This window comes from Genypterus blacodes, unplaced genomic scaffold (genome assembly GCF_046128005.1).
Source record: "Genypterus blacodes isolate CSIRO-AG114 ecotype Tasmania unplaced genomic scaffold, CSIRO-AGI_Gbla_v1 ptg000240l_1, whole genome shotgun sequence".
Classification (NCBI taxonomy): Eukaryota; Metazoa; Chordata; class Actinopteri; order Ophidiiformes; family Ophidiidae; genus Genypterus; species Genypterus blacodes.
The window spans coordinates 530,039-547,163 of NW_027467038.1; the positions used below are offsets into that span (position 1 = coordinate 530,039).

The following is a 17,125-nucleotide window of genomic DNA, read 5'->3' on the forward strand; positions in this document are numbered from 1 at the left end:
TGTGTGTGTGTGTGTGTGTGTGTGTGTGTGTGTGTGATGAGGCTGAGGTTCTCTCATGTTAGCTTGTGTTTCTTCACCCTGCAGCATTTATAAAGGTTGAACGTCTGCTTGTTTCTCTGATGGAGGTTTATGATCCAGAGAAACATGAAGCACAAAGTCATGTGGAGGGTTGAGAGAAACACATTTGTCACCACTGTCACTGTTGAAATGTTTCATGTAAGTGAAATCATTTGATCTGTGCACAAATATTAAATCATCTCTTTCATCATCTCTTTTCTGCGTGTATCAATAGTTACACAGTGCAAATGTTGTGCAAACGTGTCTGCTGTAAACACACAGACACGTTCACTTTCTATTGAAACGGTCATTTTATTGATAAAACCTAAACACATTTTCTGTATGTAGCAGAAACACGTGAAGCACGGAAGAGAACAGAGCAATAATCTGCACAATCAGAGAACTAGAGGATGAATATGTGATGTGATATTATATTATATTTATAATCTAAAGCACATAGCAGCATAGAGACTTTCCTCACCATCAAAGTCACAATTTGGTTCCTATATGTTTTTATTACATCGTCGATACAAATTCAACAAGTCAACATGAACCTCATCTATATGCATCGTGCGATCCCGTCCCTATTCTACTTACTGAGTAATGACGTAATAATCAGGTATGTTGTATTGAATTGTAACACGGCGTCATTCAGTAGTTTGTGTTTTCGTCTTCGCGTGCGTTTGCTCTCTCTATATAACCATGGCAACCGGCGGTAGCGCTTAGAAGCTCTAGATGCGTTGCGACCGACGAGATGAGATGAAGAGCAAAGTGTTTATGCGACAATACGCGACCGACAGGAGACATGGAGGTACGTGAGAGAATAAGATCCCGCTAACATGACAGGAGGGGGATCTATGTACTATATTTAAATGTTTGATTCTTTTCATCTGTGTTGAAGGTTCAGTAGGTGTAGACTCAGTGAAAGGTTCTGTTCTCATTGTAGAGGTGTTAGCAGTTACGCCATGGAAAATAATAGTAAACCTGAAATCAGCACATCTGGCAAACACGCTAATGATCTGGAGTGTCTTCTCCATTTTTGCAGCTTGCCTCAGTGCTGTGTTGGTGGGGGAGAAGAGGAAGGTCAGCGACGAGGAGAGCCCAGAGAGAGAAGCCACTGCTAAGAGGGCCCGCACGTCTCCCAGGGCCTCGCCACACCACAGCCTTACCTCCAGCAGGTGGGAGGAGAGGGGCAGCAAAAGGAAGGCGAGCTGTGAGCAGGACCAGGGCAGCGTGATGAAGAGATCTCGTAGATCTCTGCAGCCTTACTGGAGGACCTCCTGCGAACCTTCTGCCACTGTCTCCTCATCCTCATCTGGTCATGACCAGCCTGACAGAAGAGGTAAGACGTGGAAAGTATGGGCTTAGACCTAACCAGTGGGACAAACCAACTCAGATATGTTACTTTACAATATGAAATAGGATTAGTTTTGAATATAATGTGTATTTCCTGTTGTTAGATGTTTTCCAGGCCACCTATGTGGAGAAGGAACGCCTGGGTAAAGGAGGCTTTGGTTCAGTCTTTGCTGGCTATCGCAAACAAGACAACTTGCCTGTAAGTAAAGACAATAACAAGTAAAGACAATCTATGTAAGATTACCTGTACTATACTATACTATACTATACTCTCATTGACCAAACCTAAAGTGTCTACCTGTCATCCAGGTGGCGATGAAACATATTTCGCTGTTAGACATCGATCAGATCTCAGTGGTGAGTTTGTGTGACTCGGCACTAACACACATTTAAGCTATCAGAATCATTTCAGTGTGTAACATGATGTGTTCTCCTGTCTGCGTCTCTGTCAGTACACCAATGAGCAGGAATACAAGATTGCTCTGGAGGTGGCACTGCTGTCCATGGTCGGGCCGGGATTTCAGCCCTTTGGCAGCTCGCCAGCCGTTGCTCTCATCGACTGCTTTGAGCTGGACCAAGAACTGGTCCTGATCATGGAGCGTCCAGTCCCTTGCATCGATCTGTTGGATTACATTTGGTCAAACAGCTGCTGTGAATTGCAGGAGGAGGAGGCTAAAGTAAGGGAATAGTGTGCGTGTGTGTGTGTGTGTGTGCCTTAAAACTCTGACAAATGCAAATATTTCCGTCCTGTGGAGAATGCGAGTGTCCTAAACGTCTCTCTCTCTGTCTCAGTTTCTAATGAAACAGCTTGTGGACGCTTTTATTGAGATCCATTCTAGAGGCGTTTTTCACCGTGACATCAAACCAGAAAACATCTTGGTTCAACTTGGTGCTGAGGGCCCAAGAATCAGAGTGATCGATTTTGGCTGCGGCACGATGATGAGACCAGGACTCTACACGGATCTAGCAGGTAAGTTACCTTTGACCTTATTTAGTCTGTGAGGAACTCTGTGGCTCCACCCACCGTCCATGCAGTCTGCTTCTTTGTCTCTTCTGTCAGGCGGCCTGGCTCAGGAGGGTCGAGCGGTCGTGGAAGGTTCCTGGTTTGATTCCGGGCTCCTCCTAGGCAGCACGACTGAACCCCTCATTTCTCCTGATGTGCAGGTTGGCACCTTGCATGGCATGCCATCAGTGAATGAGCGTGTGTGTGTGACTGGCTGAAGGGTGAATGTGAGGTTTATGTAAAGCGCTTTGGATGGAAGCTATTCAAGTACAGCCACTAACGCTCTCTCTCTTTAGGAACGCCTGACTACCTTCCTCCAGAGTTTGTGCTGTGTGGTGCTTATGAAGCAGGTCCAACAACAGTTTGGCAGCTCGGCATGGTGCTCTTCATGATGCTACATGGTGTGTGTCCCTTCCACAACAGACGTGAGATCGCCTACAAGACCCCTCCCATCAGCAAAAGGCTGCCTCGATGTAAATCAAACACAAGCACACACACATGCATTACATTTAGAGACCTTTTGTGTATTCATGTTTTTTCTCTCCTTAGATTGCCGCCATTTTCTATTTTCTTGTCTCAACAAGAACCCCTACCATCGTCCCACCCTTGAAGACCTGAGGAACCACCGCTGGCTTCAGTGATCCTATCAGCAGTGACTCAGCAGGTCAGTGGACCAATGGAGCAGCCTGGTTGGCTGGTGGACCACGCAAACACACAACCGGGCCACTGAGCGATGAAGCTCACCCAGCCTCTTCAAACCGCCTATGGAAGCAACAGCAGCAAGAGCTGTTTCCATGGCCGAGCAGCTCTCTCTCTGAGCGAAGCTTCAGCTGGAGCGACTAAAGCATGAAGCCACAGTGGAAACGTGTTCGCTGCAGGGATGAATAACACTTCATCATCTGGCAGTCTGATGGATGGATCTGGGTTTGGTGGCCAGGAGAACGCCACCGACAGGAAAGCAAGAGTGCCGCCTGTCAAGGTTGCTGAGGGAGGGGTGATGGTCTGGGCCTGTTTGGACCTACATCCATCAGCTCCAGTGCAGGTTTGTGCTCCAGGTGCCTCTGTGCACAAAACACGGCCATGAAAAACATTCTGATGCCTTTGGTGTGGAGGAAGTGGACCTGAAGCCAGCCTGACCCTCACACAAACAACACACCAGGGGCTATTTGTGATGCATGTAACGGTGACCACATACATTTTTGTGTCTTTCTAGTATATAATGTAGAATTGATCTTAAGTAGTGTTATTTACAATGAAACATCTTTGTCATTTAATTGTCATATTTACTGTGGATTGTTTGTGTTTCTGGTCCATTTGGTCTTTGACAGAGAAAAGGCAGGAGTCTGTCATTTTATGTTCTCTTCTGTAGCCTCTAGGTGGCAGCACAGGCAATGAGAAACGTCATAATAAGGCATCACAGGTTCAAAGGTCAAGGTCAGTTAGAGAAAAAGCTCTTCTGGAGGCTTGAGGACATTTCTAATATAACATTCCCTTACATTCAAATCACCTGAGTCCAATGTGTCACAGCCAGGCATCGTGCATTGTTCTTAGTTTTGTTGACGAGAATGTGAATTCAACACACCCTCGATACTCGATACTCACTACACACACACACACACACACACACACACACGGACGCCAGCCAGGTTTTCTTTATAAAATAACTCATCTCACACGTTCACAGGGTTTTGTATAGTCGTACACATGATAAGTAAAATCCACCCCATCCTCATACAAACACCTTCACAACAAACCTCCACCTGTACGCAGACGAGCCGGCACGCCACCGGACCTTAGAATCATTACCCATGCTGTTACCTTGGAAACCTTCTGTTTAAATAAGACTGCCGGGTTCCATGTCGACCCCTTGGCTCGGTCCAGATCTCTGAGGGGCGAGCGGCTAATGAGGCATGTTTGTGCTCTGGCAGACGCCCAGAGTTTACAAAGGGGGAGGAGAAAATAAAGCGTGAAAGATTTAACACAAAGATAGCGCCTGGTTTACCTCTAACACAAATAGGATTCGATCAGTACGGCAGGAAATTGAACCCAAAGGCCGGTGAGTAATCTGAAGCTCCTTCATGGACGACAGGACGACTGTGTACGTCAGTCTGAGGGTGGACAGTCTGTCCCACATGTCCATCCCTTCTTAGTGTTCAGATCAGTTCATTAAGAAGTGTTTCATTCAGATGCTTGTGTGTGTGTGTGTGTGTGTGTGTGTGTCAACACAAACACACAATTCTGTCTTTTTCCAAATCCACAATGTAGAAAAAATAAAGACAAGAGCAAAGAGCTACATAAGGAATAATGCTCTGTCGTGTCAGTAAACACAGCCGCTGTTGCAAATCAAAGGTTTTTCCTCACACACACACACACACACACACACGGAAATCACAATAAACACGGATAAAAAAATAAAATAAAAAAAAGGTAAAAGCCCCATGAAGAAGGACAGACTTGTGAGCAGTGGTTGTTTTCCCCATAATGAACACAACACAATAAGAGCATGACGTGATTGTTCTCTGAACGCTGAAACCCTGCAGGACACAGCATCACCTTCTTCTTCATCAAAGATCAGCATTCCTGCACACCAGAGGACCGCACGTGTTTACGAAGGACCACCACATAAAAACTAAACGCCATTCTATAAAGAGAGGTTACAAATGTAAGGCATCGGTACGAGAAGCCACGGACCAAAACCCCTCAGCGGCCATCATCACCAGGGGGACGGCGAGTGTCAGACCGCTGAGGCAGGAGGACGCAGGGTGTTTGCCAGGTGCGGCGTCTTTGCCATTGCGCCACACACGCCCAATGTCACGTGTCTGTCCTCAGGTAGAGCTCGTCTTTTGTTTTCTTACAGCACAGATCCAGGTCCTCACACGCACAAGCAAAGACCAGACGCCTCCGGTCCCTCCATATTCATTCACAGTGTAATGGCAGACAGTCAGACATGGAGACCGGCCCAGACTGTCGTCCCGCCCCTCCCCCACCCGCCCGCCCCCGACAAAACCACCACCCGGCACTCCTAATCCATGCCTTCCGAGACCTCAGCTGAGCCTACGCCAACTAGCAGAGGTCGGAGACGTAGTCAAAGTCTCGGAAGCTGTCCTGGTCCTTGCGTGTGAGCACACGCGGCTCGCGCGGCGGCGTGAGGGCCGGCGGCTCCGCGGTGAACTCCTCGTCAAAGTTACTGACGTCCTCTTTGCCGCCGATGGAGGGGACGAAGGGAGGCGGCAACTTCCTCTGCAGTAAAGCCTCCCAGTCCACACTCTGGGGAGGAGGAGAGGAGATACTGACGTGATGAAGAGGAAAGATTGAAAAGGATGAAGAGTCACAAATTGAAATGAGAGTCCTCACCCTGAAGAACGGCTGCTTCTTCACCTCTTCTGCATCCTTTTCACCAGAACCAAGCCGTCTCTCTGGGTTCCTCCTTAACAGCTGTTACACACACACACACACACACACACACACACACAGATATCAGTCAAACAATAAGTTGACCTCGGCACAACTGTGAGTAAGTGTGTGTGTGTGTGTCACTGTCTGATGTGTGTAACGTGCACATCAGTGACTTAAGTGTGTCATGTGCAGAGAGATTGTCACTTGCGCGGGCGAGCGACAGAGTGATTAAGGGAGAGAGAGTGTGTGTTTCGGTGTAATCTTACCCGTCTCATGATGCCAATGGCCTCAGTGGAGAGGAAGCGTGGGTAGCGGACTTCATCATTCACAATGCTGTCAAACACCTCCTCCTCATCGTCACCTGGGAATGGAGACTAGACACACACACACACACACACACACACACACAAATCACGTTTCATTTAGTCTGAGAGGATTTTGGTTGAAGCATCAGTCCAATTCCAAAACATTCGTAGACCCGGAAGTGACCAAATCCATCTTCTATACTTTGTCCTCCTTTTTCCGCCGCAGCAGGAAGCTCTGCTGTGAATTCACAGATTGGATTCACGCGGACATTCAGTCAGCCTCCTCGGGACAGTTCTGTGTATTGGAGTGTGTATCAGCGTTCTCACCTCTCCCACCAGCATCTCGTAGATGAGCACCCCCAGCCCCCACCAGTCCACCGCCCTGGTGTAGGACGTGTCTGTCAGGACCTCAGGGGCCAGGAACTCTGGAGTCCCACAGAAGGTGCTGGTCCGGTCCCCGTAACCCATCCCTGCAGCAGAAACATCACAGAAACATCACAGATCATCCAGCTGCAGGAGACACCAATCACACACACCACAACCTGTGTGTAACATCTGTGTGTAACATCTGTGTGTAACATCTGTGTGTAACAGTGACGTTCACCTTCTTTACACAATCCAAAGTCGGCGATCTTGACATAACCGTCCGTGTCCAGCAGCAGATTGTCAAGCTTGAGGTCTCTGTAAGGAAGGAAAGAGGAAAAGATGAAGGTGGACAAAGAGTTTGACCCAAAAGAGAGCAGCGACACATCGGGCCAGATTCTGATCATGTACCAGTTTACGTCATCACTCGTCTCTAACTTGTCACAGAGAAATGGAACAAGCTTAACTCACCTGTACACGATCTTGTGGTCATGGAGGAACTGAAGTCCCAGAACCACACAGGCCGAATAGAACCTGGAGTCAAAGCACAGCAGGAGTTCATAAACACAAGGAGATCAAATATCACAGGAACTTAGGAGAAGTCGAGTGACCTGGAAAGTTCAAGGTAGGGCGGGAAAACAAAACAAGAAGAATCACAGGGACGAAGCTTGAGTCAGTGTTTTGCGTTTGTCCTTCTACGTACACGGCTCGAGGTTCTGTGAAGACGTCCGTGTGAATGTGCATCATCAGGTCGCCTCCCGCCGTGTACTCCATGACGAAGCACACGTGCTCCGGAGTCTGGAAGCACGCAAACAGGTTGACCAGGAAGGGATGGTGCGACAGGTTCACCGTCTCGAAGATGCGCTTCTCACACATCAGGCTGGAGGCGCAACAGTGAGATGAACCAGGGGAAGAGAAGAAGGAGGAGAGAAGGAGGAGAGAAGGAGGAGAAGGAGTCAGTGTCTATTTGGGTTGATGAGCCGCCCACAGATTCACTGTAATCATGCTGATTCATGGCACAGCAGGACACACAACAGAGAGGAAACACAACAACAACGCATTAGCAGAGCTCCAAACCGGGCAGACTGAGACGAGCACATAAAGACACACGGACACAGAAGGAAACCTGTGAACCTGAACGCACCTTTCCACCTCATCCCGGGCTACGATGTCGCCTTTCTTCAGGGCTTTGATGGCAAACATGGTGCCAGTCTTCCTGTACTCTGACAACAAAACCTGGGAGACGTAAGAGACGGCAGTGATTAAGAGCGAAGGTGAGAGGAGGTCAGCTTTACAGGATTATGGTAAATGTGTGTGAAATAATAATATGAGTTGTTGTTGTGCTCCTTTGAAGCGATAGTCTGGAGAATTTATGACATTTCACAATTCTCAGGTCATTGAAGTCACAGACGTTCCTTTTCTGCATGTCAGAGCAGTTAGGAGATATTTGGTGATGTTGACCTTTAAGAAACTCATCAAGCTCAGATGTCAACGACCTGGAAACCATGAAAGACATCAACCTTCAGCCCGGCCTGCTGCCTGATCCCTACCTTCCCAAAGTGTCCCCTTCCCAGCACAGCTATCAGCCTGAAGTCCTGCAGGGACAGAGGGTCTTTCCTCTGCTTGCTGGGGACACGGAGACACGGAGAAATGGAGACACAGAGACACAGAGACACAGAGACACAGAGACACAGAGACACAGGGACACAGTCAGCAGACTTCATTTTACTTTTAGAACAAATATCCCATTAGAAACATCGCCTCCATTCCTCAAAACAGTTCCCCGTCTTCATAGCAGAGACAGGAAGTGTGAGTGATATAAGCTCAGATTACATAAACCTCACTGAAAGATAAGATGAAGATACTTTACATCTGAAGAAACAGAGGAGGATGATGATGATGATGATGATGCAGTGCTCAGTCATGGCGGTAACAGATAGAGGAGGTGTGTGTTTGTACCTGCTAACAGAGGGGGTTCGCACAGGGCACTCGGGGGTGAGGTCTGGGGGGGAGAAAGGCTCGATGACGGGCAGCCGATCCTGATGGACGGGTGGGAGGTGGTGAGTGGAGAGAGAGAGACGCGGAGGAAAGGACGCAAAGGGAGACAACAGAGAGATAAGACAATGGTAGACAAACTGTCTCACAGCCATGCAGCTCCATCTTCTCTGGATTTATGACACAACAGCAGAATGAGGTTTGGTCCAGACCAGTATTTGTTTGCCCCCCCCCTCGCCCCGCTGTCTCCCTGTCCCCCTCCCTGTCTCACCGGCGTGTGTGTCTCCGTGTCTCTCTTGTAATCGCCCCTAATCGGAGAGTCGCTGTCCAGACTCAGCTTCTCCACTGAGATCTCCCTGGAAGATTCACACACACAGACACACACAGACACACACACACACACACAAAACGCAAACGGACCGACAACACGCACCGATGTGGCGACGCAGACAGACAAATGACACGGAGAGAAACACAAAAGGGGAGTCAGACTTCAGAGGATGTTTGGCTGTAACGTCTGTGTGTGAGTGTGTGTGAAGCCAGTGTGTGTGTGTGTGCCTCTGTGTGTCTGACGTCTCACCCTGTGTTGAGTGTTAGGTTGTGTGCGTTGGGACTGTAGGTTCCTGAGTTGTTGGCGGTGGGGATGGCGTTCCGCAGCAGCCTCACCCACGTCCCGATGTCCACGTTCATCTGACGGGCACGCAGGAACGCCTTGCCTAGCAACACACACACACACAGACATGACAGACTCATCCCAGGTCCCTGATATCTGTGTGTGTGCGAGGCGACTGGAGGAATATGGCTCGGGTGTATTGACGTACATGAAACACAAACTCTACCCCAAAGTGCTCTCATAGTGTGTGTGACCTTATCCATGATGTCATCACAACTGTTCATTCATGGGAACATTAATGACATCATAAAGTGACATGCTCGTCTCCTGCTACAGGAATTTGGCAATGAGAAATAAGAATGTAAGTAAATAAAAAGCATCTTATATGCACATGCTGGACCCCTGAACACACACACACACACACTCTCCAATTATGAGTGCTGGTCATACTCATGATGTAATTAAGAAACAGACTGGTGCAGCGTTTAAATGATGAGCTTCTTATTCACCTTGCTGCTTGGAGAAGACCTTCTTCTGTCTCTGGAGACGAGGGACTCGCTCAATCACCGGGTTGAAGAAGATCACCTGGAGCCAACAGAACACACACACACCATTAATTTGGCACTAACATATTCAGCAGCTGGTGCCGTATGAGACGAGGTCATTCACACACAGCTGTCACATGCAGCTGTGTGTGAGAACATCTGCTCACACTCTTTCCCTACTCACACATGTGTGACTGAGTTTGGCTCCGTGTCTCTCAGGTTTGGAACACAACCCGATCCTGTAACCCGAGGGTGCTGTCAGAGTCTGACTCCACCCGACACACACACAATCCCAACCAAACTGTAACCTGACAAACTTCCGTCCCACTGACCCAAAGGTGACCTGAGCCCTGTGTGCGTTAGGAATGATGAAGCCCGAAATGTCAAGCTCTGCGTGTGTGTGTGTGTGTGTGTGTGTGTGTACCTCTGCCAGCAGCAGGCCCTGCGGCTCCAGCTCCAGCTGAACTCTGTGTTTCTGGTTGTCCAGGAAATCTTCCAGCTTCAGGTACTTCAGGGCGCAGAGTGAGCGGTAGTCCTTCCAGTACACTGCAATCTCCATTTCCCTCGTCTAAAAACAAACACACACGGGACCCAAAAGTGAATTCACAGGCACGCGCACACACACACACACACACACACACACACACACACACACACACACACACACACACACACACACACACACACACACACACACACACACACACACACACACACACACACACACACACACACACACACACACACACACACACACACACACACAGGTTCAGTTTGAAAGTACTGACCCTCTCCAGCTCCACGGTGAAGGTTTGGTCCCAGGCTTGTTCCCCCACAGTTTTCCAAGCCGTCTGCCCGACCACCATGTTATCCAGCTTCAGCACCGCGCTCACCTCCGCTACACACACACACAGAGCAAATTTCACACACTTTGCACTTCAGGTGGGAGTGATTTGCTGACCTGCAGCAACGCTCACCTGCATGGAAAACACAGGAATGCTCACACCACAATAAATGCTACGGTGTAAGTATCGATTCAAGTGTCTCATTTGTTTCCTTGGAGACGCTGCAGACGCGCGGTGCCCTTACAGAACGGTGACAAGCTGCTCAGGCAATTAAGAAGATTCGGCTGCGTTTGCTGATAAAGTCGTTTCATGGTGTGTGTGTGGGCAACCGCAACTAATCAAACTAAAATAACTGCAGATTTCCGTCCCGTCTCTCACATTCACAATGTCACACAGGAGGACTGGAGGAGTGAGACACGTGCTTCTAAAATCTGTCTGTGTGGGTTTAAAGACATGCATGCAGCTGGTGAAGAGGAAACTCAATTGCGGATGGGTGTGTGAGTGAGTGAGTGAGTGAGTGAGGGAGTGAGTGAGGGAGTGAGAGTGTAAGTGAGAGAAAATGTGAGTAAGTGAGAGTGTGAGTGAGTGAGAGTGTGAGTAAGTGAGTGAGAGAGTGACAGAGAGTGTGAGTGAGAGAGTGAGAGAGTGTGAGTGAGTGAGTGAGAGAGTGGGAGAGAGTGTGAGTGAGTGAGTGAGTGAGTGAGTGAGTGAGTGAGTGAGTGAGTGAGTGAGAGTGTGAGTGAGAGTGAGAGTGAGAGTGTGAGTGAGTGAGTGAGTGAGTGAGTGAGTGAGTGAGTGAGTGAGTGAGAGTGAGAGTGTGAGTGAGAGTGAGTGAGTGAGTGAGTGAGTGAGTGGGAGAATGTGAGAGAGAGAGTGTGAGTGAGTGAGTGAGTGAGTGAGTGATTGATTTTCAAAACGTCCATCTGTAAGACTGGATTTTAATATAAATACAAACTCAGTATTTTAATGTAAAGTAGAGTTCAGGTACATGTGTGTGTCATGAGTGAAACACACTTACTGGAATGCTCGTCGGCCTTGCTGGGCGTCTTCCCACTGACGGAGCCGCTGCGTCCATACAGTCCCTTGCTGCCCCTCATGAAGGACCTGGTGTCTCCGGGGCTGTAGCAGGGCAGCATGACCACCGTCCCTTTGCTGCGGCCCGGCACCACCTCCAGCAGCCCCACGCAGCCCAGCAGCTGCACCTGTAAGGTACCTGGAGACGCACGCACAACAACATCCTGTACTGAACACCAGGGGACGCCAAAGTCACTAACATCTTACACAAAGGTGTGGCACCATCCGTGTGCGACTCGACTCAGGCGTCTGTCACATTACAGATTGTGTTAAAGTACCAGTGAGTGGCGAGGGTTTGCTGAGGGTGCTGTACTGGTTGTGGAGGTAGGGGGCGCCATGGCGGGAGCTGAAAGCAGGAGAGGAGGCCTGGTCCAGCTCCTCTTTGATGACGCTGGCCTTGGGATGGTCTTCTGGCAGCTCCGCCAGGCGTTGGTCCAGGGAGTCCTTCAGCAGGTCCAACCTCTGAGACGCCTCGCTCAGGCCAGACTGCGCCTGCAGGGCGGCAGCAGAGAGTCACTTCAACACACCTTTACATCCACTGCCTGGTGTTTGAGGGGCAATAATCAATTCATCTATGAACTCGCTGTAGTCTGCCCTGTGTGTGTGGTCTTACCTCAGACAGGGCTTTCTTGTCGTGGACCTTGCTGGCCCCCAGGAGCCTGAGGACATTCCTGGCCCCCTCAGCCACAGCGTGCTCCACCCTGTAGTGATGCCTCAGCTCCTCCATGCGCAGTTCTACCCCACACATGTCCTGGTTACCTGCAACATGACATCACAGAGGATCAGAGAGGACAGAACACAGAACATCACGTGAACATGCCCGCCCCTATTATTTGGTTATATCCTGTCCTTTGCCCTTGTCGGCGCCGTGTTCCCCTGGGAACCTTAGGTTAATGCCTTAATGCATGTTGTGCATTATATCTGTGTCAGGCAGAGGAATCGTTAGCTGAGCCTGATGGGAGTTAAGTAGCCTCAGTTTCACAGTCAGCAACATTAGCGTGTCCTCACTCCGACTCCTCTGTTAGTAGCAAGTCTTGAGAATCCCGGCATAATACTGTCAGTGTCAACGCAGCTCGTCTGACTATTTAACCCCTGCAGTGGGAAAAATAGCCAAGCTCACTCACTTACAAGAACAAACACAGGGTAATATACAGAGTAGCACCTTTGCAACGCATTTACACTTAAGTGCTTTGCTTAATGGCACAGCAGCAGCAGCAGCCGAGCCGCGTGGGCAACAAATACAAAAGAGCACTCAAGGGCAGACAGGAGAGGGGAGTGGGCGTCTGAGTGAGATCATGGGATTAATACCATTCCAAATAGGTACGTGTCACATTCAGGTCTGTGAGGGGAAGAGGGGGTGGGGGGGGACTGAAATGAATTTAGCTCTTATGAACTATTGAACATGTTGTAAGCTAGACGGAGGAAGAAAGTAAAGAGGGGTGGAGAGAGATGGATGTGGATGCTTTCATCTCCTAATAAGGTGTTGTGCCTGGAGCCCGGACCTGCTGGATGACCCCTCTGCCGGGGGGGGGGGGGGGGGGGGGGTGCCTGGAGACTGTCTCACTGTATACACTTTACACAGTGTGTGTGTGTGTGTGTGTGTGTGTGTGTCTGCAGAGAGAGACCATGAAATATCAAGGAACTACTGTGTGCGTGTGTTTGATATTATTGGAATCACAGTTGGAAAACAGTTTACATGCACTTAAGACAAAGGCCTGCTTAACATTTACAGTGTAAAACTATTTTCATCCTTTCAGGAGCTAAAGATGACTCAAGCCCCAGTAGGATTCTTACACACACACACACACACACACACACACACCCACAGATGAAGTATGGCCTTAAAAGCCTTTGCATAATACTTCCAAATGTCCATTATCCCGTTTGCCTTAAAGGACGCCCACTTTCTTAATAGCCATCAGTTCCCCTCGTCTGGCATGAGCAGATAGGAATAGACGGCCCCCTGGGGAATACTTTCAAATCTCCGTTTCTCCCTGCTGCCCCCCTCCCTTCTCTGCTCTGAGCGCCTGTTACTTTTTACCAAACAATCCACCCGCCTTGACCGCCACGGACAAATGACGGTCAGAAGCAAATATATTTAAGATTATTAGAGTGGATTATGCGAAGTATGTTCAGTATCTCATACATCTGATACCTTGAGCGTCGTCGTTGTGCTCGGTGGCCTGCACAGCTTTACGGATCTGCATGCGGATGATGTCGATCTTGGTCTTGCTGTCCTGCAGCATCTGCTGGGCCGTCTGCAGCATCTTCTTGTCCTGATGGTTGTTAGAAGGAGGGGAGAAATAAACACTAAAAATAAAGATTTGCTCCTCATGATGGTGCTCAGGTCGTCTTGATCATAGAGTTTTTTTAATCACAAAAACAACAGGATGAGCTTCCAGGGGTTCCTGCATGAATGTAGCAGACGTCTTAATATCTCTTTTCCCTGCTCGCCCCTTAAAGGCCTCGTGTTCCTTCTTTATGGCCTCTGAGCAGTGAAACATAACATAAGTGGAGGCATGAGACGGGGGTCACATGGCAAGGTGGAACTGCTTAATGAGAGGGGGGAAGTAATCAGGAGATGAGGTGTGTGTGAAGGGGTGAAGGGGTGTGTGTGTGTGTGTGGGGGGGGGCACGAGTGTGATTCTGGCTTCCTGTATTTTCAGATAACCGTCACTTAAGTCAGCAGATTGCAAAGGTGACCTTGGATGGGGGTGTGTGTGCTATTGTTCTGCACTCTGGGAGCCATTTCATTATTCTCTAATAATGAAACGTCCAGCTCAGCCCCCATGTTCGTGTCCTGGTGCATGGATGGATCATGCTATGCTGCGTTTATGTGCATGTGCATGTGCATCTACCCGGTACATTGTTCTATGTGTGTGTGTGTGTGTGTGTGTGTGTGGAGGCACTTTGCTGTACCTTTGTGGATCCATTGGCATAGATGGGGATCATGTTCTCCACCCCCTGTTTGACTTTAAGCTCGATGTTGAGTTGTCTCTCCAGGGCGGCGATGCGTTCTTTGTGAGCCGACGTGCGGCTCTGTGCTCCTGGAGACTGAGGGCACTCGTCTAAGCAGAGAAGGAAAAGAGTAAGGAACAATCCAGAGACGGTACGGTCTGAGCAAAACAGAGCAGAAAGAATAGTTTTGCTACTGAATTTGTTGAAGCGGCACGTCCAGGGTTAAGATCTCTGAATAAGGGAGCAGATCTGATGAAAGCGCGATAACAAATCAATGACATCATTGAACAGCTGGCATAGCATGGTAAGTCTGGAGCCATTTTCTGCATTCTCCACATGAACTCCACCCATTCATCAGGCCACATGACCTCACTGCTGCTCAGACAGCCAAGCTCCAATTTATCAAAAGTTTTAAAAAGGTTTTATATTCAGAAGCTTCATATGATAGCTATTCACCACGTGTGTGTGTGTGTGTATGTGTGTGTGTGTGCACTCTTGCCTAAGGGACAACTGGAAGTAATGTGTCTTGTCATGTCATGTATTCCATTAAAAAGAACATTAATCCACTGGTCTGAACATGAATCAGTCAAAGTAGAGAAACCTTAGAGACGCTGGAATAGGAACTTCTTTATTCCTCCTCCTACTGACCGCTTACCTGGAAATAAGGCAAAGTCCCAGACCACCATCCCTTAAGTTTAGTGTTGAAACAATACGCCCACATGAATGTGACTGGAAACCACTGGCTTCCATTTGAAGGTTATCATTACAGCAGTGACTACAATGACTTGCATAACTCAAATGTCTTTGGTCAGACGGGCAGAGGCTAAAAGAGTTCAGACCCAAACAGACGCTGTGCCCATCTGTTGGAGGTAAGAAAGCCAAAGAAAGCAGAAATGTTCAATGGTTTCCCAGCTACAAACCTTTGTTCTCATCTCCTCCCTTCACCACGATGTGAGCGTCCAGCTCCTGCAGCTGAGCATGCAGGTCGTCCAGCTTGCGGTTGGAACTTCGCAGCTGGCTGTCCACCTGCAGACACAAGGACATAATCTATCAAGCCCTGGAAATGGAACCACAGAATACGACCGCTCTGGATCTGAGTTTTACTGAGGAAAGGAGATGAACGTCAGTGATGTCACCGTTAGTGTTTATTCACACGTTAGTAGCCAACAGATCCTAACCAAAAGCATCTATATATAACATATGCTCAAACGCAGAGCTTCGTAATTATTGCCTCCATGTTTAAGTAACAATTACAGAGCGTGGGCAGCGTTCAGCCAGCACTGAGAGGTCAAAGTTCTGGACCTCAAGGACAGGGCGGTGACAAGGCCGCTCAACAGCCCCACCAGGACATTCTGAGCAGAGACGTTCATGACAAACATTGATCCTTTATTTAAGGTGCGACTGAAGTGTACCACAGGCACAACATGCACCCCGTACTCAGAAACACAGGTAAGACACACAGGGACGGAGACGAGAGGGTTCCACCATTCTAGGAGTGTTTAAGACCAGCATAGTTTCATTCTGATGTATAGATGGGAGATTTAGTGCTGCATCCAAGTAGAGTTGAAGTAAAGGTAACAGTGTTGTCTTACTGTAACTGTGAGTATGAATGTATGTTACGGCTGTTAAAGGAAGTCTCTACTGTCTTGGATTAGAGCCCAACACTCTAGCATGCGTCTGATTGGTTGTGTGACCTTGATTCCCACGCAAACTGTGATGTGAAAATGACATTCCGACACTAAATCAGTGAGCGAGTCTATGACCTTTGAATTTTATTCCTTCCTGTTTGTTACTGGGGTTTGTCTGACAGTGTGACCTGTGGGGTTTCCTCCTGCTGGAGCGCTGACATGACCAACGTTTACACGCCAGACACTTCAGAGAGGAATCTATACTTTACAAAGAATAAGAAGGGAGGCGTGTCAACGGGGACGGTCGGGATTTTTGGCCCCGGGCCGGTTTCCTGTGGTGGTTCCGCGTTACTGTCGACTGACCTGATGCGCGTTCCTCTTGTCGGTCGTGGCCCTGCGCAGGTTCTCCGCTCCCTCTTTGATCTTCAGCTCCTTGCGGATCTCCCTGCGGATTCTTTCGCGTTGCTCGTCCAGAAGCTGCTGCACACTGGAGTCGGAGAAGTCAGAGTTCTGGTCCAGACCCAGCTGCTCCAGAACAGACAGCCCACCTGGGTCACTCTGGGTTATGGAGAGAGAGGGAGAGTGGGGACAGGAGAAGGAGAAAATGGAGGACAAAGGGGAGAAGAAAAGTTAGCCGACGTCATTAACAACAGAAGAATCTTTGTTATGGCAATAAAAAGGCCTGAGTGACATGAAGACATTAGAGGCTCCCACCGCCTGGTAATGGGAGGTGTTGAGAGTGAGAAGAAGGGTGGGCAGAAGAGGAAGTGATGGCGAGCTGGATAAGGCAGAAAAGGGAGGAAAGAGATATGGAGAGAGGGAGAGAGGATGGGGACGAGCTGGTGAAGTTTGGCAGAAAATGACAAAAATCTACTTCAGTCAAATGTTTACCACATTCCAAAACACGTCTGCAGCGTCAAACCTGCTGGAGAACCTGAGAGACGCTCCTTTCAACCAAAACCAACACAATAAAGCCACAACAACAAC

At 48.8% G+C, this 17,125-nt stretch overlaps 2 protein-coding genes across 3 annotated transcripts in view; one reads left to right on the forward strand and one right to left on the reverse strand.

Annotated features, from left to right (window-relative positions):
* The first annotated feature begins 792 nt into the window (after nucleotides 1–792).
* Nucleotides 793–3,057, forward strand: LOC143016662 (serine/threonine-protein kinase pim-2-like). The gene is made up of 9 exons (XM_076171101.1): nucleotides 793–868; nucleotides 1,103–1,399; nucleotides 1,518–1,612; nucleotides 1,723–1,770; nucleotides 1,866–2,090; nucleotides 2,206–2,383; nucleotides 2,474–2,577; nucleotides 2,706–2,889; nucleotides 2,966–3,057. The coding sequence occupies exons 1-9, from the start codon at nucleotides 793–795 to the stop codon at nucleotides 3,055–3,057; spliced, it is 1,299 nt and encodes a 432-aa protein (XP_076027216.1).
* Nucleotides 3,058–5,417: 2,360 nt separating this feature from the next.
* Nucleotides 5,418–17,125, reverse strand: part of pkn1a (protein kinase N1a) — a 32,571-nt gene continuing 20,863 nt past the window's right edge. For both annotated transcript variants that reach the window (XM_076171149.1, XM_076171148.1), the window contains exons 2-23: nucleotides 16,502–16,696; nucleotides 15,431–15,536; nucleotides 14,472–14,620; nucleotides 13,708–13,828; nucleotides 12,166–12,311; nucleotides 11,831–12,044; nucleotides 11,497–11,691; nucleotides 10,422–10,531; nucleotides 10,058–10,201; nucleotides 9,598–9,673; nucleotides 9,056–9,191; nucleotides 8,747–8,831; nucleotides 8,440–8,519; nucleotides 8,031–8,106; nucleotides 7,625–7,716; nucleotides 7,184–7,360; nucleotides 6,952–7,014; nucleotides 6,722–6,798; nucleotides 6,445–6,587; nucleotides 6,079–6,186; nucleotides 5,771–5,851; nucleotides 5,418–5,683 (exon numbers count right to left, since the gene is read on the reverse strand). In XM_076171149.1, coding sequence (XP_076027264.1) covers nucleotides 5,480–5,683; nucleotides 5,771–5,851; nucleotides 6,079–6,186; nucleotides 6,445–6,587; nucleotides 6,722–6,798; nucleotides 6,952–7,014; nucleotides 7,184–7,360; nucleotides 7,625–7,716; nucleotides 8,031–8,106; nucleotides 8,440–8,519; nucleotides 8,747–8,831; nucleotides 9,056–9,191; nucleotides 9,598–9,673; nucleotides 10,058–10,201; nucleotides 10,422–10,531; nucleotides 11,497–11,691; nucleotides 11,831–12,044; nucleotides 12,166–12,311; nucleotides 13,708–13,828; nucleotides 14,472–14,620; nucleotides 15,431–15,536; nucleotides 16,502–16,696 — 2,778 coding nt within the window. In that variant the 3' untranslated portion in view covers nucleotides 5,418–5,479. The remainder of the gene's footprint in view (nucleotides 5,684–5,770; nucleotides 5,852–6,078; nucleotides 6,187–6,444; nucleotides 6,588–6,721; nucleotides 6,799–6,951; nucleotides 7,015–7,183; nucleotides 7,361–7,624; nucleotides 7,717–8,030; nucleotides 8,107–8,439; nucleotides 8,520–8,746; nucleotides 8,832–9,055; nucleotides 9,192–9,597; nucleotides 9,674–10,057; nucleotides 10,202–10,421; nucleotides 10,532–11,496; nucleotides 11,692–11,830; nucleotides 12,045–12,165; nucleotides 12,312–13,707; nucleotides 13,829–14,471; nucleotides 14,621–15,430; nucleotides 15,537–16,501; nucleotides 16,697–17,125) is intronic.

Bases quoted from the DNA above. Each gene is read 5' to 3' on its own strand.
- LOC143016662 (XM_076171101.1), top strand. From the start codon at position 793: ATGCGTTGCGACCGACGAGATGAGATGAAGAGCAAAGTGTTTATGCGA. The intron at 1,613-1,722 runs GTAAGTAAAGAC...CCTGTCATCCAG, and splicing joins GCAAACAAGACAACTTGCCT to GTGGCGATGAAACATATTTC. The intron at 2,578-2,705 runs GTTGGCACCTTG...TAACGCTCTCTC, and splicing joins TCATTTCTCCTGATGTGCAG to TCTTTAGGAACGCCTGACTA.